The following is a 17,678-nucleotide window of genomic DNA, read 5'->3' on the forward strand; positions in this document are numbered from 1 at the left end:
TCCCCATGCTGAGAAGTATGTTAGCTCCATAACAGTAGCACAAAGCAATGAGTATTGTTTTCTGCTGTTGGTAGATAAAGCTGATGCTTCAGGATACCTTCTGTCTCTGACTTGCTGCCTTGAAAAGTCATTGAGATGCAATTCCATGTGCTTATCTTTGAGCATGGTACAGGTTTGTACCATTAATGGTGGTGTAGGCCTTTAGGATTTCTTCTAAGAGCAGGTATGCCTGGGTTCTATGTCATGTGCAAATGAAGGGGGAGACTGATCCAATCATTGCTGGGAGTCCTGGAGAAGGATGAGGAGACGCCTTTCTCTGCAGGAAGGTTACCCATCATCCTGCCCTATTTGAGAGTCATGAGGATGGCCCAGGGTCTGATGTGGCCCACTGCAACTTATAAGTAGTGTGTTTTACAGAAAAAAAGAGTTTGAAGGTCTTAGTTTATCAATATTAGTGTCAACAGCTGTGTCTTATTGGATTGTGGACAACAGCAAATCTCTAGCAGGCGTGCCATTGCTAAATTAAGATAGCATGACCTGTCTGCTTCAACACTGTATTCCCATTTAGATATCCTAAGGATTACACTAGCCCTTTTAGCTTGGGTATTGCACTTGAGGATTACATTCAGGCAATTATCCACTTTATCCAAGTCTTTTTCTAACTAGTCTTGCTTCCAACCTTTTTGGGGCAGTCAGGTGTATGTAAGATGACAACAAAAAAAGACTTGAAGACTTTCCCAGTTTCTACCCAGAAAAAGAAAAATGAAGTTGCCTGTGGTTTTTCCTTAACTTGTGCCCCATTGAGTGAAATTCTTTTTCACTGCTTTTTATCTTTTTGCACTTCACTGCAGGCATTTTAAAATACTTTGATTAGGACTACAGGCAAAGTGTTGGCTGATGCAATCAAACACATAATAGACCAAATTTATGCCTGATGGAAACTTAATTTTATTAAGCAAAGTTACTGCAGAAAGTCATCTCTGCTTATGTCAACATCACCAAATTTGCCTTGCTTCTCAGTTAGCTAATTTTAATATGACCTTTAAATAGATATGCATATAAACATGTTTGTATGTACTCTTCTTTTTGCTTACAGAAGTGAACTACTAATGAAAACCAAATGATGCTGTGGTGTAAGAAGGAAGAAGTTATTTTAATAGCTACAGCATTTGAAAGTATTTGAAGTAGATCAATACATGTAGCTATATAAATACATGCTGCAAAGTGTTCAGCAAGGCGAAAACAAAGAGCTAACAATCTAGGTGTTTTTTATTGGGTTTTTTTTTTTTTTTTTAGTAAGGAACACGGGCTTCTTTCATTGAATAGTTCACAGGGAGGAGGGAGGAGTGGGAGAGGGAGAAGAGGATATTTAGTGGTTTCGCTGGTCATCATGTTCATTGTCTGTATGTATTGAGTGTTCAGAAACATGGTGGCCTCAGCTTAAGTTTTCCGCAGACACACCTTGGGACAGCCCTACATTTGGTACAACAGCTGAAGCTTATGACATTTTGCAAGTGGAACAATGCATAAATAATTTGGAATCGTGTGTGTGAGCAATGCTTGTTTAGTGTAAATTGTGGGCTGTTGCTGCCTTATTTTACAAATTGTGAGCTAGTTCCATCACACAGAAAAGAAAAAAAATTAACAAAAAGTTTTGCAACAACACCTACCAACAAGCTGTGACTTATGCAAACCTTTTTATTAGTATCATTGTGAGCTATTTTTAAGAGGAGAAAATAGACAATATTTCTGCATAAGCTACTGTTCCTTCTGTACCACTTATCTTGGTTAACTCTTCCTGGCCTCTTGTTAAATGACATTGTCTTCCACACATTTTGAGAATGGCTGAATTTGATGGTTGAAGATGTCTCAGCTTGAGATTGCTCTGGAGGCTGGAAGTGTTCCCTTCTGGAAGGACCCCTGTCAGGCTGGGACTCCACACAGGTAGCAAGAACCTGAGACCTGGGTCAAAAACTTCTCGCCTGGCTGCTGTGCTGTGCTGGGATTGCTGACATGCATACGTGATTGCTGGTCTACCCAGTTGGCTGAACTTCATGCATGCCCTTATTTTTAACTTAGTAGCTTTGGTGACAGGCTGCTGCTTTTAAAGTATCTCCTGTCAAGAGTTTATTTTAATATTTTTTTTCTGCCAGTGAACATGTAGATCTTGTACAACTTTCAGTTGATGATATTTCTTCTGAAACCTTTTCTTTTGTTTCTGAAACTACCAGTTTAGGACACTAGCCGTGTATGTAAAATGTGGGAGTATCTGGTGAGGACAAAGCCTTCTGAAATATTTGGTTTATTTTAATGGGAAGGAGATGCAAAATGTGAATATGTTTTAATTCAGTTTTGTGACAGAAGCCAAGTATACTTGAATCATTAGTCTTTAAACTAGGCTGTGAAAATACCTCCTTTATGCTTATTTTTGCATTTCTGAGGTTGTAAGGTGCTTTTGATGGAAGCGCATACACATTCATGTTGCTTTGGGCAGTAAGAAAGATGTAAGAGTTTTGACTGGCTTCTACAACAGCTGTCAAAAGAATGATGATGGGTTGCTTGTGAACTCAGTACTCAGAGTCAGCCTATAGGAAAATTGCTTTTAATATGTCTGAGAACATCCTGGCAGCAACTGGACCTGTTGTGTGCAGTGAGTCCCGTCTTCACATAGTGGTTAGGGAGAGCCTGTTGATTCACACACAACTCGCAACTGTGTTCAAGGCCAAAGATGCACAAAACCAAAATGTTTAGTTAAGGTAAATGGCCTTGAGTTCCAAGGCTCCCTTAACTTTTGTGTCGTACTTGCAGCTACAAAAATAATCCTTTGGCTCTGTTCTGTGGGGCAGCATCGAGTGGACCCTGCATCAGCGTGTGCTGGTCATTTTTGAATGCTACATGTCTGCTAGTCACGAACAGCTCTAACAGTCATGCTTACCTGGGTTCGGTATATATTTAAAAAAAAAAATTGGCACATTTGTGTTTGTCTTCTCCATTGGCTGTTGCTGCCTTTATCTTTTTTGATCAGCCTGTGCTTTTAAATGGGTGCAAACTCTAGTTGCATAAACATGACCTAGCCTCAGATTGGGGATCTGTTGGCATTGCAAATCACAGCCTTTTTTCTGGGTGGAAAGCGTGGTTCCAGAGGAATTCATGCAGCTTGTTTTCTTTGATGCAGGCTTCAGTAAGGAAGCCCACATAGAAACACAGTCTTTTGCGTTGTTCTGGGGACCATTTATGTTTTCCAGCCTTTTAACTGGTCTCTGGCATGAAGAGTGGTTCAGAAGCTGTAGGAAATATAATTCCTCCCCTCTGTCAGTGGTCTTGATGTACTGGCTGGTTCAAAATGACCTGGTTTTAGGATTGAGCTTCCCAATGGGTGTGCAAGCCTAAACAATGAATTCTGAGCTTCCTGGCCCAAATCTATCTGAAGTGGCTAATTATAACCTGGTTCACAGGTGCAGTAATGATCTGTCATTAACCTGATGATTCGTAAAGGTCAGGTTATTCACAGGGAAGGAGTAAGAGGCAGATGGCAAGTAAAACATTGCCAGAATAAAATGAAACAGAAAAGCACCAAGAAGGGCCAAAGCCAAACCGTCATGTGGAGCGAGGCTGCTATCCAGAGCTGCCTCTTCATGAGATTTTTTTGGAATTTCCACACCCCCCACCCCACCCCCCCCCGAGAAACACAGTGTGTAATGACACTGTGTTGCTTCTGAAAATATATCCCATCAAGGAAGACCCAGCCTGAAGGCTGTGATGGTTGGCAGTGGTGGGACCCCATCTTACCTCTGTCACTGGAGCTGTTCAGGTGTGACATCCCCTGCAGTGCCTTCACATGACTGGAGCAGGTTGAGTAACTGGCTCCTGCCTGTGTAACCTGCTTGTGAATGACTACATCCTTTCTTCCAAAATGTGTCTTCAGCTTCAATGAAACACAGTGGTAGTCATAGATTGAGGATGAAAATGTTCACCTGTATGGTATAACTGTCTGATGTGCTGATAGACGAAAACAAGACATTGCTATATAATAGTTTGTGCAAATTTGATCACACTAATTACTGTCTGTCTTTAGAGAGACAGAGCTGGAAATGGAGGAGATTCAAAGGTGGGGGTGAAAGAGTAAGGAGAGGAGGTGGTTTTAGGCGGGGAACCCACAGTTTGTATAGAAACTGAGGAAAAATAGCATAGAAATGAAAGATAAAGTTTAGCTAGAAAAAATAAACTGGTGGAATTTCAGGTGGCTTTTGAAAAGAAGAGTTGCTGCAAATGCAGAAGTCATGTGGAAGAGTCACGAAGAGGTGTGAAAACAAGTGGCGTTGACAGCAGAAACTGTTGATTTCAGCTACTGTACACTAATAGATGTCCAGTTATAATTTTAAATCAGTAAATTATTTCTAAATGTTCCTTTTAGAAATGAACCAGGATGTGGAAAGCTCATTAACTATGGGGAGTGCTTAGGAAGGAAGGGAGGTAATTAGTTCTGTAGTTTCTCTGTCATACTTGTTCTGACTGCACAAATTTGTAATGGCCTTTTCTGTGTGCAGACAGTACGGCGAGATCTTTCCCTAATGTACTTTCTAGAGGAACATCAAGAGAGAGGACTATATATCCATCTATATTGCTGCAATCTGCCCAGTACAGTGGGATCCCTCTTCCCACTCTGCATTTGCTGACCAGCATCCCACTTGGCTCCCTTTCTGAGGAGCAAAAGATGAGGGGGACATTTGAAAACACTTAGATTATCTTATAAATGAGTAATAATGAAATCACACGACCAACAAGTTTTTGTTTCAAGCAGTAATCTTTTCAATCATACAACCCCCTGTCAAGTAAAGCTTGCTGTGGCTGGTGTTATGTTGTCAAAGCTGCTGCTTCATTAGAGGAATATTTCTGTAGGATATCTACATGGATGGCTGAAGACTTCTGGACTGAAGCCTGAAGTGTTCTCAAGACAGGTTGGCAGTTGGAGGCTGGGGAGAGTACAAATGTAATTTGAAGCCTTGCACATGTGCAGAATGGCAAAAGCATTTGTGTTTTCCAAAATCTGTTCTCTTTTAATAGATGAGAATATTATCCTTGACTTGTTTTGAAAGATGAGACCAATGATGCCTGCTACTTGCCATATATTTTTAGAACATTTTTTGTTTCAGTTTTTCAGGCCATTATTTAAATTTTGCAAGTTTTTTAAAATATCTTTTTAAAATTGGTTGGTATCTGTGCATTTCAAGAGCTTACAACATAACATTTTAAATAATTCGTGACACCTCTTCCTCTTATTGTGAAGATAAGTGGTGTTTGACTCTAGGAACAATGGCAAAATTCAAGGTTCATGCATTAAACTGGTTTTGTTCTAGTATTGTGGTTATCAACTTGTGATACGGAATCCCTTTTCATTTATTACTGTGGGAAAAGTCAGGGCTTTATTACTGTGGGAAAAGTCGGGGCTCTGAAGTGTTTTCCTGGCAGACATTGCAATGAATATACAACACAAAGGCATAAGTAGTGCAACAGATTTGATGCTAAATTATTTAGTTGTAAGATGAAATTGAGCTGTTGGTGACAGGAAATGACTAAACCACACTTCTTCCAGTGGATGGTATTTCTCTGGATCCTCAGTGCAACGTGCAATGAATATTTTGAATCCTGCAAGAGGGCATAAGTGTGATTTTTCTCTTGTCGTGGTTGTATTATCTCAGCTATGGAAAACATGGAGGTTCCAGTGCTCCATTTACCTAAATGGGAAAATTTTAATCATCTGTAGCATTTCATATTGTTTCCATTTTCTTTGTAGGACGGAAGAGGTGCCTGCAGCTCAGCAACCTGCAAAGCCACAGACACAAGCCAACGGAACAGGTAATCTTGGTCAGATCTCTACTAGGAGTTTGATTTAGTCAGATTTATTTAACCCTCTCACCTGATCTTTGGAAGATCAAACCTTGCTGAAAAACTTGCTGATTCTTTAGCAGGCTTCTAAAGCAGCCAAATAAGAAAGACCATTTGAGCAGCTTACTACCTCTGTACGTGATTCTGCATTTAGTTTTTGTAGTTGACTGTGCATACGTGAGCAAGGAATTTATTTTGTATTTTAAAGCCTTTAGGAATGTAATGAAATCTGTTGCCTGACTTCACCATTCTTGCATGCATTGATGATCCTTGATTTACAAGAAAACAGGTGTAATACATAGAAAAGATGTTCTATTTGTTCTTAACTGTAAAGGATCTTTTATGCCGTTAACTCTATTACTTCCGTTTTTTAAAAGAAAAGACATTCTGGAGAAGGGATAAGCTTAAGCTACTAATTTTTTTTGGACGCCTCCACTGTCGTCTACAATTCTCAAGCTGCTGCTTATTATGAATTCAATAATGTAGTGATTTCTGAAAGAACTAAGGCAACAGGCAGATTCTCAACCTTTCAGTACACTTAAGCTTTCCTCCCCATGCCTCTTGATCGAGACAACCACTTAGGCTTCTAAATCTGCAAGTTAAATTTGAAGTTGCGCCTCCTCCATTCCCATAATCTCAGTACTTTCTGTTCCATGACCTACAACCTGCCACTGCCATTTTTTTCTGTCTTGTACTCTCAAATTTCTTTCTCAGTGCTATCAGAAGTATTAGCATGTAGGAAGCAACCTGATATTTTTTTATTTTCAAATATAAGTGTTGTCTCAGATGTAAACTGCCCTTAAATTCCTTGTTTTTCTAGGTATCACTGCCATTAATTAATAAATAGTTTGATTCAATTTTCTGGGCACCACTTGCTTTTTTTCACATGCTTAAAAGGACCATTTTGGCTGTTGTAGTTGGCTGATTAATCTTTCATGCCTCTGTCTAATCATATCTTAATTTTATGGAGTTCTGTACTAAGTTTAGTCCTGGAATAGTTATGACCGGTGTCCTCTTTGTGACATTGCTGTGTTGACTACCTTTCCAAAGAACAGTCAGCCTATTGCTTCTAGACAGTGATTTTTTGAGTTACAGGTAAAGCAAAAGGTGATTGTTTTGTTCTCACCTGTGCTGTCTTAAGGCCTTTACCCTTACATTATTTCCATATACCCATATACTTATATTTTTCCACTGAAACTGACTTACAGAAAGTGTGCATTGCTTCCTTACTTTGCCATATAAGACTTTCCAGGCAGTGTTATGACTATATGATATATTCTATATATAGAAAGTGGCATGTACAGCATATTTTCTGTAGCCTGGCTTCAGAAAAAAGAAAGCGCAAGTTATATATAATCTACACACACACACAATCTTTGCAGCCTATAAATGGTTGGAAAGTTGTAGTAAAAATGTTTCTCGTAGAATTTTGCTTAAGTTTCCACCTCCCTTTCTTGTCAAATTCATGTGGCTGCAGGTGGTTGTCCTGCTCTCTGCTCAGGAGTGTTTTGCTTTACACTTGCTTTTCTTGTGGTGACCCTTCAGCACAATAGGAGTGCCGAGATCTACGTCAGTGTTTTGTTTACAGGAACCTCTTAACCAGAAAATGTTTTTACAGTGTTTGCTAAAAATTGTCATTTCTTAGGATGTTTAAGTAATCTCTGTACTTCTGGTAATAAGATGCTTCCATGTGCCATACTTAGAGCAAAGCAGGTGTAACCTTTAGTCTTATTTTACCAGCTTAATGCAGTCAGGGTTTCTGTGCAAAAGCAGAAGTAAATTGCATAGTGAGTTTCTGATAAGAGTGTTGGCAAAGGACAGGAAAGCTGTACAAAGTCTGCTTCCCAGTGAAGCATGGTGTGTGGGAAAAGGGGCAGGCTTTGTATGAAGACATCTCTAGTATTATCCTGATACTTAGTGCTTCTTTTTTATAGATAAGCGTAGTCATACAGTCTGTTCGAGACTCCAGAAGTGGTTTTGTGACAAATTTGGGGAGTATGTTGAGGACTTCAGATTTCAGCCAGAAGAGAATACAGTGGAAACAGAAGAGCCGCTTAGTGCTAGAAGGTAAATCTCTAACATGACTGTGCAGAATTGTTGGCTTCTTTACAAGTTGCTTTCTTTTCCTCTCTTATTTTTTTACAACCTTTTACATGTTTGAGGAATGTTTGCGTAATGAGTAATAAAACTGGAAGTACAGAACCATCTCAAAAGGTCTATGAATGCTTTGGCCAAACATGAAATTTGAAGTTTATCTGCTGTCTGAGGTAGAATAAGAGTTATATTATTTACCAGGTTCCATTATAGGCCTCTCAAAAACTGTGGTCGAGGTCTTAGGCTGGAGAGCTTACATTTGAATTTTTGGTCTAATGCAAGGTAGGCTATATTAGCTACTGGGAACACATTTCATAACAGGCAAGAATGAAACTTTGTACACAAACATCTAATTTATAACTGTAAGCAGTATTTCAGGGACCAAATGTACTCAAATGTGTGCTACTTGCCTATTTAACAAGTTGCTTTTATCCATTATTTTTCAGGTTGACTGAAAATATGAGAAGATTAAGTAAGTACTTAGCAGTGTTTTATTTTCTGGAAGTAAAAATAGTTCTTATTAACCCTATTGGGAGGATTGCTGCATTTTAAAATAGTGTTTTGAAATAGTTCTGCCAGTTCATAAGCAGAAATGATTCTGAAATCCTGAATTAGTATTTGGAGTGCAAAGTAACTTAGAGGATCAGTGGTAGAAGCTTGCCTTTAGTCTTGAATTACATAGGGTATCTCTGAACTAAAAAAATGTAATTTTAATTAAAATGTGTAAACATTTTAAACAGACAACACCAAGTTGGGTGGGAGTGTTGGTATGTCTGAGGGTAGGAAGGCTCTACAGAGGGACCTGGACAGGCTGAGGCCAATTGTATGAGGTTTAACAAGGCCAAGTGCCGGGTCCTGCACTTGGGTCACAACAACCCCATGCAACGCTGCAGGCTTGGGGAAGAGTGGCTGGAGAGCTGCCCGGTGGAGAAGGACCCAGGGGTGCTGGTCGACAGCCGCCTGAACATGAGCCAGCAGTGTGCCCGGGTGGCCAAGACGACCAATGGCATCCTGGCTTGTGTCAGGGACAGTGTGGCCAGCAGGAGTAAGGCAGTGATCGTGCCCCTGTACTCAGCACTGGTGAGGCCGCACCTTGAATATTGTGTTCAGTTTTGGGCCCCTCACCACAAGGACATTGAAGTGATGGAGCGTGTCCAGAGAAGGGCAGCGAAGCTGGTGAAGGGTCTGGAGAACAAGCCTTATGAGGAGCAGCTGAGGGAGCTGGGGTTGTTTAGTCTGGAGAAAAGGAGGCTGAGGGGAGACCTTATCACTCTCTACAACTACCTGAAAGGAGGCTGTAGCAAGGTGGGGGGTCGGTCTCTTTTCACAAGTAAAGAGTGATAGAACGAGAGGAAATGGCCTCAAGCTGCACTAGGGGAGGTTTAGATTGGATATTAGGAAATATTACTTCACTGAAAGAGTGGTCAGGCGTTGGAACAAGCTGCCCAGAGAGGAGGTAGAGTTGCCATCCCTGGAGGTATTTAAAAGATGCAGCACTTCAGGGCATGGTTTAGGAGACATGGTAGCGTTGGGTAAATGGTTGGACTGGATCATCCTAGAGGCCTTTTCCAACCTTAATGATTCTATGATTCTATGTATTGAACGAGAACAGAGTATTTGTCCAATGGCAAAAGTAATAATGTTCATACATTTATGCCTGAGCTGCTTGTAGTTTGCTTGCTAGATATTAGCTTATATTTTCAAAGGAGGAGGGGTTGGACAATGCATACCCTGAGTGTGTCTTACATTTCTTTCTCTTGAATAGCTGAGGAATTATTTTGGAAGGTAGAGGATGCAAGGTGGCAGGTTAAACAGAGTAGTTAACCTCTCCAAAAGTTCTGTGCAGCAAAGAATTGCTAGCCTGAAAAAAAAGGCTGATTTGTGCTACAAATTGTTAACTTATTGTAGGGGGAAGCTGAAGTTAGAATAAGGGTCTGTAATCTCCATGTAAGGTCAGTTCTGTTCTTATTCTAATACTGGTATTCCTTCCAGTTTCATTTGTTCTCTGTGGTAGACGTGCTTTGACTTCAGAATAGCTTTAAGAAAAAAAGCAGTATTAAGCTTAAGCTTTGAGTGGTTCTTAACTTCTACTAGGTGAGCCACAAAATCTAGATTTCTGTGTCCAGGGGTACCTGACAACCACCTGGAGCTCCTGAGACCCTTGGTTGCTCTCAAGATGCCTGTTGTCACCAGCATTTTCCAGTTGTTGACCTTCCCTGCAGGTTTGATGTAGGATGGTGGAGCAGCACTTGAGTCCATGACCTCCTCCATGCATGCCCTTCCACTTACCTCATCTGCTGCTTTGTTTGTGCCACTTATGCTCAAGGAAATCTAGTCCTGGTTGTTTAATTACTTCCCATAGGGAATGTATCAAGTATAGATGAATTTCAAGCCAAACAAAGACAGCAAGTCACAGGCTGTCTTGAGAAAAGCTTTCAAAGTTGTGAGCTGTACTGCAAGTGAAGGTGCATACTCCTGGGGTCCCTCGTGCAAGCAGAGTCTTCAGTTTTCTCAGCAGGGAAGGCAAAACCACTGCAAGCAGAGAAAGCAAAGGTCTTTTTCCAGCAGCCCTATCCTTTTTTTTTGGTGTTCCCTAGATAGTTTGCCCAAGTGGTAAAATAGCTTAGAGGAATAGGAAGGGTAAAGAACAAGTGGTTTGTTTTGTTTTGGGTTTTGTTTGGGGTTTTTTTTGAGGGAGCTGAGGAAGAGCTCCTCTTGCTGTCCCTGGTTGGCTCTGGGCATCTGTGTGTGGGAGTGACACCTCTCCCAGCCCAGGTTTGTCTTCCGTGCAGTGACAGTGAGAGCAAAGGTCTGCAGAGGTGGGAGACAACAACCTTCAGGCAGGAAGGTCCTGTGGGTCCTGTGTCTCTTGGCTTAGGAATAGTAAGCAGCAAAATACTATCAGTGGATAGACTCCTGCAGAAACGTAGCCAAGAGAGATCTAGCCTGGTTTTAAGCCAGCTTGGTCAAGGAGCAGCATGTTGTTCCTTCGTGGCTTGGAATCCAGTCAGGCTGATTAACCTTGTTTTACAGGGGGATGAACTGACCTGTGCAGCAGCCTTCAGGGTAGTACGAACAGGGCTCAGAACAGACTATCAGCATCCAGGGTACCCTTGGAAAGGATATTGAGGGTTTGGTTTTGGGCTTGCTTTTTTTTTTTAATTTCTACTTAAAAGCTTAGACATAACCTTTGTCTTGAATAACACTAGTTTTTGAAAATGCATTCCATAGCTAATTGTTCAGTTACATTGATGGGTCTCATTTTTCTTAATTTGGATAAGCCTTTTTATTATTACATGTCTTGAATATTCCTGTTAATTTTCTAATTTGGTGGTTTGTCATTTACAAGTTACTTAATCACTGCCAGCTAATTCTAACGGTTGTGTTTTCTCTCTGTTTCTCTTTAGAGAGAGGTGCCAAACCTGTTACTAATTTTGTGAAGAATCTTTCTGCCTTATCAGACTGGTATTCTATCTACACTTCTGCTATTGCCTTTATTGTAAGTTATCCTATTCCTCCAGGAGCAGTAAGAATTTTTAAAATGTATTATTTACTGAAATTCATTGAAACTGCCATATCTGAGTAGGGGTTGTGCTATGTTTAAGTCAAATCAAATAGTGTAATTTCATTTAACACAAAATACCAGTAGCTGTCACTTCAATTATATTTCAAAGCCATTTAAATTGTGTATTCTGGGTTTATTGTAGTGTACTTTTGTTACTGTTAAAATAACTTATAGCAATCTGGGCATTGTTCTGTCATTTCTTGTTTCCTGTCTCCCAGTCCTGTAATTGGATGGTTAGTTCAGCCTCTGCAAAATCTCTTCTTGTCTAGGGCTGAAATACCGGTAGCGGCTATATTTGGTAAGGAGCTATTGTTCATCGTCAGAGCTCTTTGCCATTTGTTAGGATCATACTTACTGATGAGAGACAAAAGTGCCTTGTTCTGAGTATCATTTAATGTGCAAACATCTGGTCTGTGAGCTAAATTCAAGCATTCCCATGCTATGTAAGGAGGTTTGCATACCACGAAGTGACATAACTATTCAGTGGAGTTTTGACTTGTTTACCTTCTAATTGTTAATTAAATGATTTTAAATTGCTTTGGTCATGGTGTATATGAAATACTTCGATATCGAAGGAAACTGTTACCGGTAGTTACACCTGAATGAACCTGTTTGGTGAAAATGTCACACCCCTTTTTATTAAATGATCCCAGCTGTAAGTTATAGAGCCCTATTTAATGCTACTTTGCATGGCACAGCTGAAGGAATATTGAGGTGGAGACTTTCCCCTCCCAGTGCCCTTTATCCCTTCCCCTAACCTACCAATTTTTCTCTCGCCTCTCCCGACAAACCCATTCTTCAGATAAAAGCTGAAAAAAGGAACTTCAGCTGTTGTTCAGAAAGCTCTGGGACCTCGGAGCCAGAGCAATGCTTCATTTTTGGGGTTATCAGTAAAAAGCCTAATGTATCTCCTCAGGGAGGCTATAGTCTCTGTATTTTCCAAAGCTGGGAAAGGGACAGAATACCTCTTGGAGCACTTCATGTTTGTGCTTGTTAGGTAAACTAAAACCTCTTGTTCTGCAACCTTTTTAGGCTTGGTAAAAATATTGACCTGAAATAATTGAGGGAGAGTTTATCCTGTTGCCCTGTATGGGGCCAATTGTTATAACTCTTCTACTATATACTATTGCTTCAACTGCCCTAGGTGAGGTTAGACCATATCATGGTCACAGAGCAGATTCACAGACTTTGGGGTTTACTTTTTACTACTCCTTCATGTAACTGCAGTGTTGGAAATACTCAATAGTATCTCTCAAGCAGCTGAGAGCTAGTTAAGTGTCATCTCTGGAGATTTGGTTCATTCTTAGGTTTGACTTTACATTCACGAATGCAGCGCTGTTGTCAGTTGTGGTATGGCTAAAACTTATTAATTTTTGTGATCTGAATTGCATGATTCTGAACCCAATAGTACAGTGGGAAACGATATTTCATTCAACTCACTGTACCCCAGTTTATAATCCACATCTCTCTTTTTTTTTTTTTCTTTTTTTTTCTTCTTAATCTGCAGATTTACATGAATGCTGTATGGCATGGCTGGGCCATTCCTATGTTCTTATTTTTAGCAATTTTGAGGTTGTCCCTAAATTACCTCATAGCCAGGTATTTACTTAAATAATAGATTATTCTCTTGTAATCCTTTGCTTGAAAGATGTTTTGTTATTCTTGCATTGAGTTGTAAACTTTTTCTAACTTTGTGAGTTAAGTCTAATAAAGTGAAATTCAGACTCTAATATCCTTAATTTTATTGCTCAATTTCTGTAACTTCTTACTCTTCTAAGGAATTATCTTCATATCCTGTGACTTAGGTGACCATAAATTATGCTGCATGTTCTCAGACAAATCCCTCAGCATGTTAAAATTCTAAAAAAAAAATCTGCAGCATTCAGAGTAGTTGGAGAACCTCACTTTAAATATTGAAGCCTGCTGCTTTTCTCTGGAGAGAATTTTCACCTAGGCCTAAAATTGCAGTTTTGCCTTTTTCAGTAGCTCTTGGCATACTTTATCCAAAGTATCTTCCATTTTTAATTTCAGTTTCTATTAAAAATTAAGACTTCTGTACATTTTCTGTACTGAGAGGATCTTTTTAAAATGCTATTTTAGGCTGATGGTGTTTTTCCCCTTTAAAAAAGTGGAAAGGTCCTTACTGTGCATATTTTAAAATAATTTTCTGACTTATTCATTGATACTTACTGTTTGACACTATTCTTTGAAAGTTGCTGGTAGCAAATAAACTTCTGAATTAGTTGATGTAATTTTGTTCACATGAAAAAAAACAAGAAAAAAATGCTAATTATTTATTCTATGCACACAGTTCACTTTTGTTGTAAAACCCACAAGCAGTGATTCTGTGTAGTATCTCCCTAGCTAATATTTTTTTTTAAATATATATACCTTTAAAGCTGTCTATGGTTGGCAACTTGTGCTTTTGTTATGTTGTGAGTTCTTCGTTAATTTGGGGATTTTCATGGTTGTTTTTTTTTAAGCCATAGTGTTTATTGCAGAAAACTACTTTTTAACTTCTTACAAATAATCCATGTTGGCAGGTGAAGAAGAAGTACTTGCTCTCTTTAACTATTTCCGTAACTTCTAGGGGTTGGAGAATACAGTGGAGCATTGTGCCTGAAGTTTCTGAACCCATGGTAGGTCTTTGATAGGTTTGACCTGTATGCCTACATTAAAAGTTGCACCTTTAAAACATTCCTCTGCGTTTATGTGGGTAGTTGTGAAAGGAAGGAAGAGTGAGGTGCGAATAAAGATGCTACAACTTTTTTCTTTCTCTTGCAACTTTAAATTCTATAATAAGAAAATCTTCACTTAACAGCACTTCTAGGTTTGGGTGTTTTACCCTAAAATATTCCAAACTTGAATCACATTTCTGGAATCAATGTTAATATGCCAGCTTGGGACAAGTTAGATCCTATGGGATCTTGAAGAAACTTTGCGTTCTGTTTTCTTTATAACATTCTGAAGTAAATGTTTGCATAACCTTCTTAACCAGGAAGGATTTTAAGTGTTAATTTAAGATGGAGCTCTTTGAATTTCAGACCTTTCACTAAGACTTAGTGAGGCCTTGCTTCCCAGATAATTTTGTTATTCTTAAAAGGCCAATAATCTATTTAAATAAATACGTTTAAAAGTTCTAGATATAAAACTTCTAACAAAAATGGCATTTCTGTGCTAGACCAGAAATAGGTCAGTTTAACCATGTGGTCGTAGACTGAAAATCATTGTAACCATGCTGCTCCAAAGACTTACTGTGTCTTTCACAGCCTAATACTAGTATGTTTGCATATACCACGGAGGAAAAGCAATGAGAACTAAAGATAACAAGCAATGAAAGACACAAACAATAGATCTGAAACAAGGGAGGAACTTGGTAAATTTAGAGACTGTTTAAAGTGAGAGGACTATTGCCAAGAATGTTGAGGGCTCACCTTGTCTTGATGAGCTTGGTAAAATACCGGTTTCAGCTGAGCTGAAAATTAATGGATTGTCTCTTTCTTGCCCAAGGAACCCCCAAAAGAGGACCTGACTGTGTCTGAAAAGTTTCAGCTTGTTCTAGATGTGGCTCAGAAGGCGCAGGTACTGTGCTGCTCTCAGACCTCTCTGGCTGCTTCCTTAGAAACAAGTTGGTTCATAGTCCAGGTGGTCAAAGGATGTTGTTATGCAGTGTGTGAAAACAGACACTCAAGCAATATTTTTCTTGCATAAGGGACCTTTATCTGTGAGCAATAAAGTTCTCTGTAAGATTCCTGGAGCTTCTGAAATGGCACAGTGCTTCAGTTCTCCAGTTCTCCAGTCACAGCTCTGAGTGAGGTCTGGAGGGGAACAGAAGCAGCTTATGACAGCTTTTCCCCACATAAGCTTCTGATAATGTAGATCAGGTGATGAATCTTACCAATGTACTAGAGTGTGGACCCACATCCCAAATCTGCTAGTCACAAAACGGATGCAGGAGACCCTGTTCCTTCAAGATTTAGCTGAAGGCTGTCTGTTTAGCTATGTTAATTGAACAGTTTGTACAGCATCTCTGAAATAGCCTGTTTTAAACACCACCACCACCCCTGCCCCAGCCCTGAAATCTGCTGCTTGTGTGGAAGAGGATGAAGGAAGGTTTTCTCCCAGCTCCATCAGTTTGGCCAGCTACCCTAGCAGCTGAGTGACTCCACCATGCAGCTGAAGTGCAGCCTTGTGCCGCATCTAACAACGTGCCGCTGCTAAAGTAGCTTACCTTTTTCTTGCCAACTATGTACGCTCTTATCTTTCCTTCTGGTGGTGGTGCATATGTTTATATGAACACCTTTGGATATTTATTGGGAAGGTGAAATTTACAGGTGCTGTGACAGTAGGGATTGGTCAGAGAAGACAGCTGAATAACTCTCTTAGTCCTGAGCAGAAGTCAGTTTGCATCAACAATTGTTGGAATTATGTGGAATCTAGTAACTCCAAGGGTGTATTATAAATACCTACCTATAGTGGTGTGTTTCCAAAGAATCTAACAGTCCAACAGTTGGTGAACTCAGTCACCATTTCCTGAAATTTCAGTGCTCAAAATGAGCAAAGAAAATTCCCATTTTGTTACCTACTGACAGAAGCTCTTAGCTTTTAGACTGACAGCTTAAATTAAAATTTTTTGCAGTGATGTAAACACTTTTCAGTCATGACAGTGGGGTCATATAGCTGCTTCACTTCTAACAATCATGAATTACAGAACAAAGTGTTAAATGAGATGGAAGTCATTGAGTGTTGCTATTCTGTTCTGTATTTACTCAGTTGTGAAGTACATAAATGGCTAAAAATGAATTTAAAAACCCCACCACTTCTGGGAATTGCTTATTACCAACAGAGTAAGACCACTCTGATGGTTTCTGTTATGCGGACCAAAAAAACCCAAAATAATGCAGGACTTGGTTTTAATTCTCTTGCTTCTTAACAGAACCTTTTTGGCAAGATGGCAGACATACTGGAAAAAATTAAAAAGTAAGTTATCTGACATAAGCCTTCTCCCCCCTCCTTTTAAAACAAGATTTGATCAGTGTCTGGAATGCTACTAAGAAAATTTTACTTCTTTTTTTGTTTTCAGCTTGTTCATGTGGGTCCAGCCAGAAATAACACAGAAGCTCTACATTACTCTATGGGCAGCTTTTATTGCATCCTGCTTTTTGCCATACAGGATTATTGGGCTTGCAATGGGTAAATGCAATAAATAATTGAACTGTTAGAGTCTAGGCTTAATGTGTTAAAACTTAACGTGATCTTCAGAAGGAGAATTCTATAGCTTAGGAAAGAAAACACTGTATTAATACATAATGCAGTGTGTTAAAGTATTTTCATATGCTTGGCATAGTTTGTCATGTGCATTTCAAAAACCATCGCTAAATATATAATATAATAAGAAAGACTGGATAATGCATTCACTCCTTGAAGAGAGGAAGTTTGAGCTCTTAAGAGGTCTTCAGACTGTCAGCTGTAAGGCTTCCGGGAAGTTCTGTATTTGGGGATTTTTTTTGCTAATACATTATTGCAAATGGAATATGTTGGACTATATAGAAGGCACAAGGGTGACAGGGTTGGAAAAAAATTAAAGGGTTAGTGGGATTACTTGTAAAACTTGGAGGATAAGCTGGACAAAATGAACAGATTACTGTGGGTGAAGTTGCAGATACTTGAACTCTCAACTGGGAATTGGGAAAAAAGGAATTAGGAGAAGAGGGTTCTTGTTACAGCATGAGGCTGTCTTTTCTTTAAGATATGAAGCCACGTCCTGTGAACCAAGAATTCTCTTTTTTTTTTTTTTTGTTAAAGTAATGATATGATCAAATGAGTAACTTTTAGCGGCACTGAACTTCAAACTGTGTTAGCTTGAATATAAACATAGGTTTGCTTGAAGTGGCAATTGAATTAGATGTGTGAGACAGTATTTTTTTACTCTGACTCTTAGAAGGAGATCTGAATTGCATTCAGTAAAGTTTTGAGGGAGTATTCCAAGCCTTTTTCGATCTGGCAGAGTGCTAGAAAATATCTTGTATAAGATAAGAGGAAGTACTTGACTGGAAGATAGTTCAATGTAGTACATGAGAGCCCTCTGTTGCCATTTAAATTCTTGCAGGGAGCTGCACAATTTAATGCTCTC

At 39.4% G+C, this 17,678-nt stretch overlaps 1 protein-coding gene across 1 annotated transcript in view; it reads left to right on the forward strand.

Moving 5' to 3' along the window:
* GRAMD4 (GRAM domain containing 4) overlaps positions 1–17,678 on the forward strand; it is an 83,091-nt gene that overhangs the window by 53,016 nt on the left and 12,397 nt on the right. The window contains exons 5-13 of the mRNA XM_064445505.1: positions 5,795–5,856; positions 7,821–7,953; positions 8,427–8,452; positions 11,388–11,479; positions 13,053–13,144; positions 14,136–14,184; positions 15,056–15,127; positions 16,482–16,525; positions 16,629–16,738. Of these exons, the coding sequence (XP_064301575.1) occupies positions 5,795–5,856; positions 7,821–7,953; positions 8,427–8,452; positions 11,388–11,479; positions 13,053–13,144; positions 14,136–14,184; positions 15,056–15,127; positions 16,482–16,525; positions 16,629–16,738 (680 nt within the window). The remainder of the gene's footprint in view (positions 1–5,794; positions 5,857–7,820; positions 7,954–8,426; positions 8,453–11,387; positions 11,480–13,052; positions 13,145–14,135; positions 14,185–15,055; positions 15,128–16,481; positions 16,526–16,628; positions 16,739–17,678) is intronic.

This window comes from Phalacrocorax carbo, chromosome 1, assembly GCF_963921805.1.
Source record: "Phalacrocorax carbo chromosome 1, bPhaCar2.1, whole genome shotgun sequence".
Classification (NCBI taxonomy): Eukaryota; Metazoa; Chordata; class Aves; order Suliformes; family Phalacrocoracidae; genus Phalacrocorax; species Phalacrocorax carbo.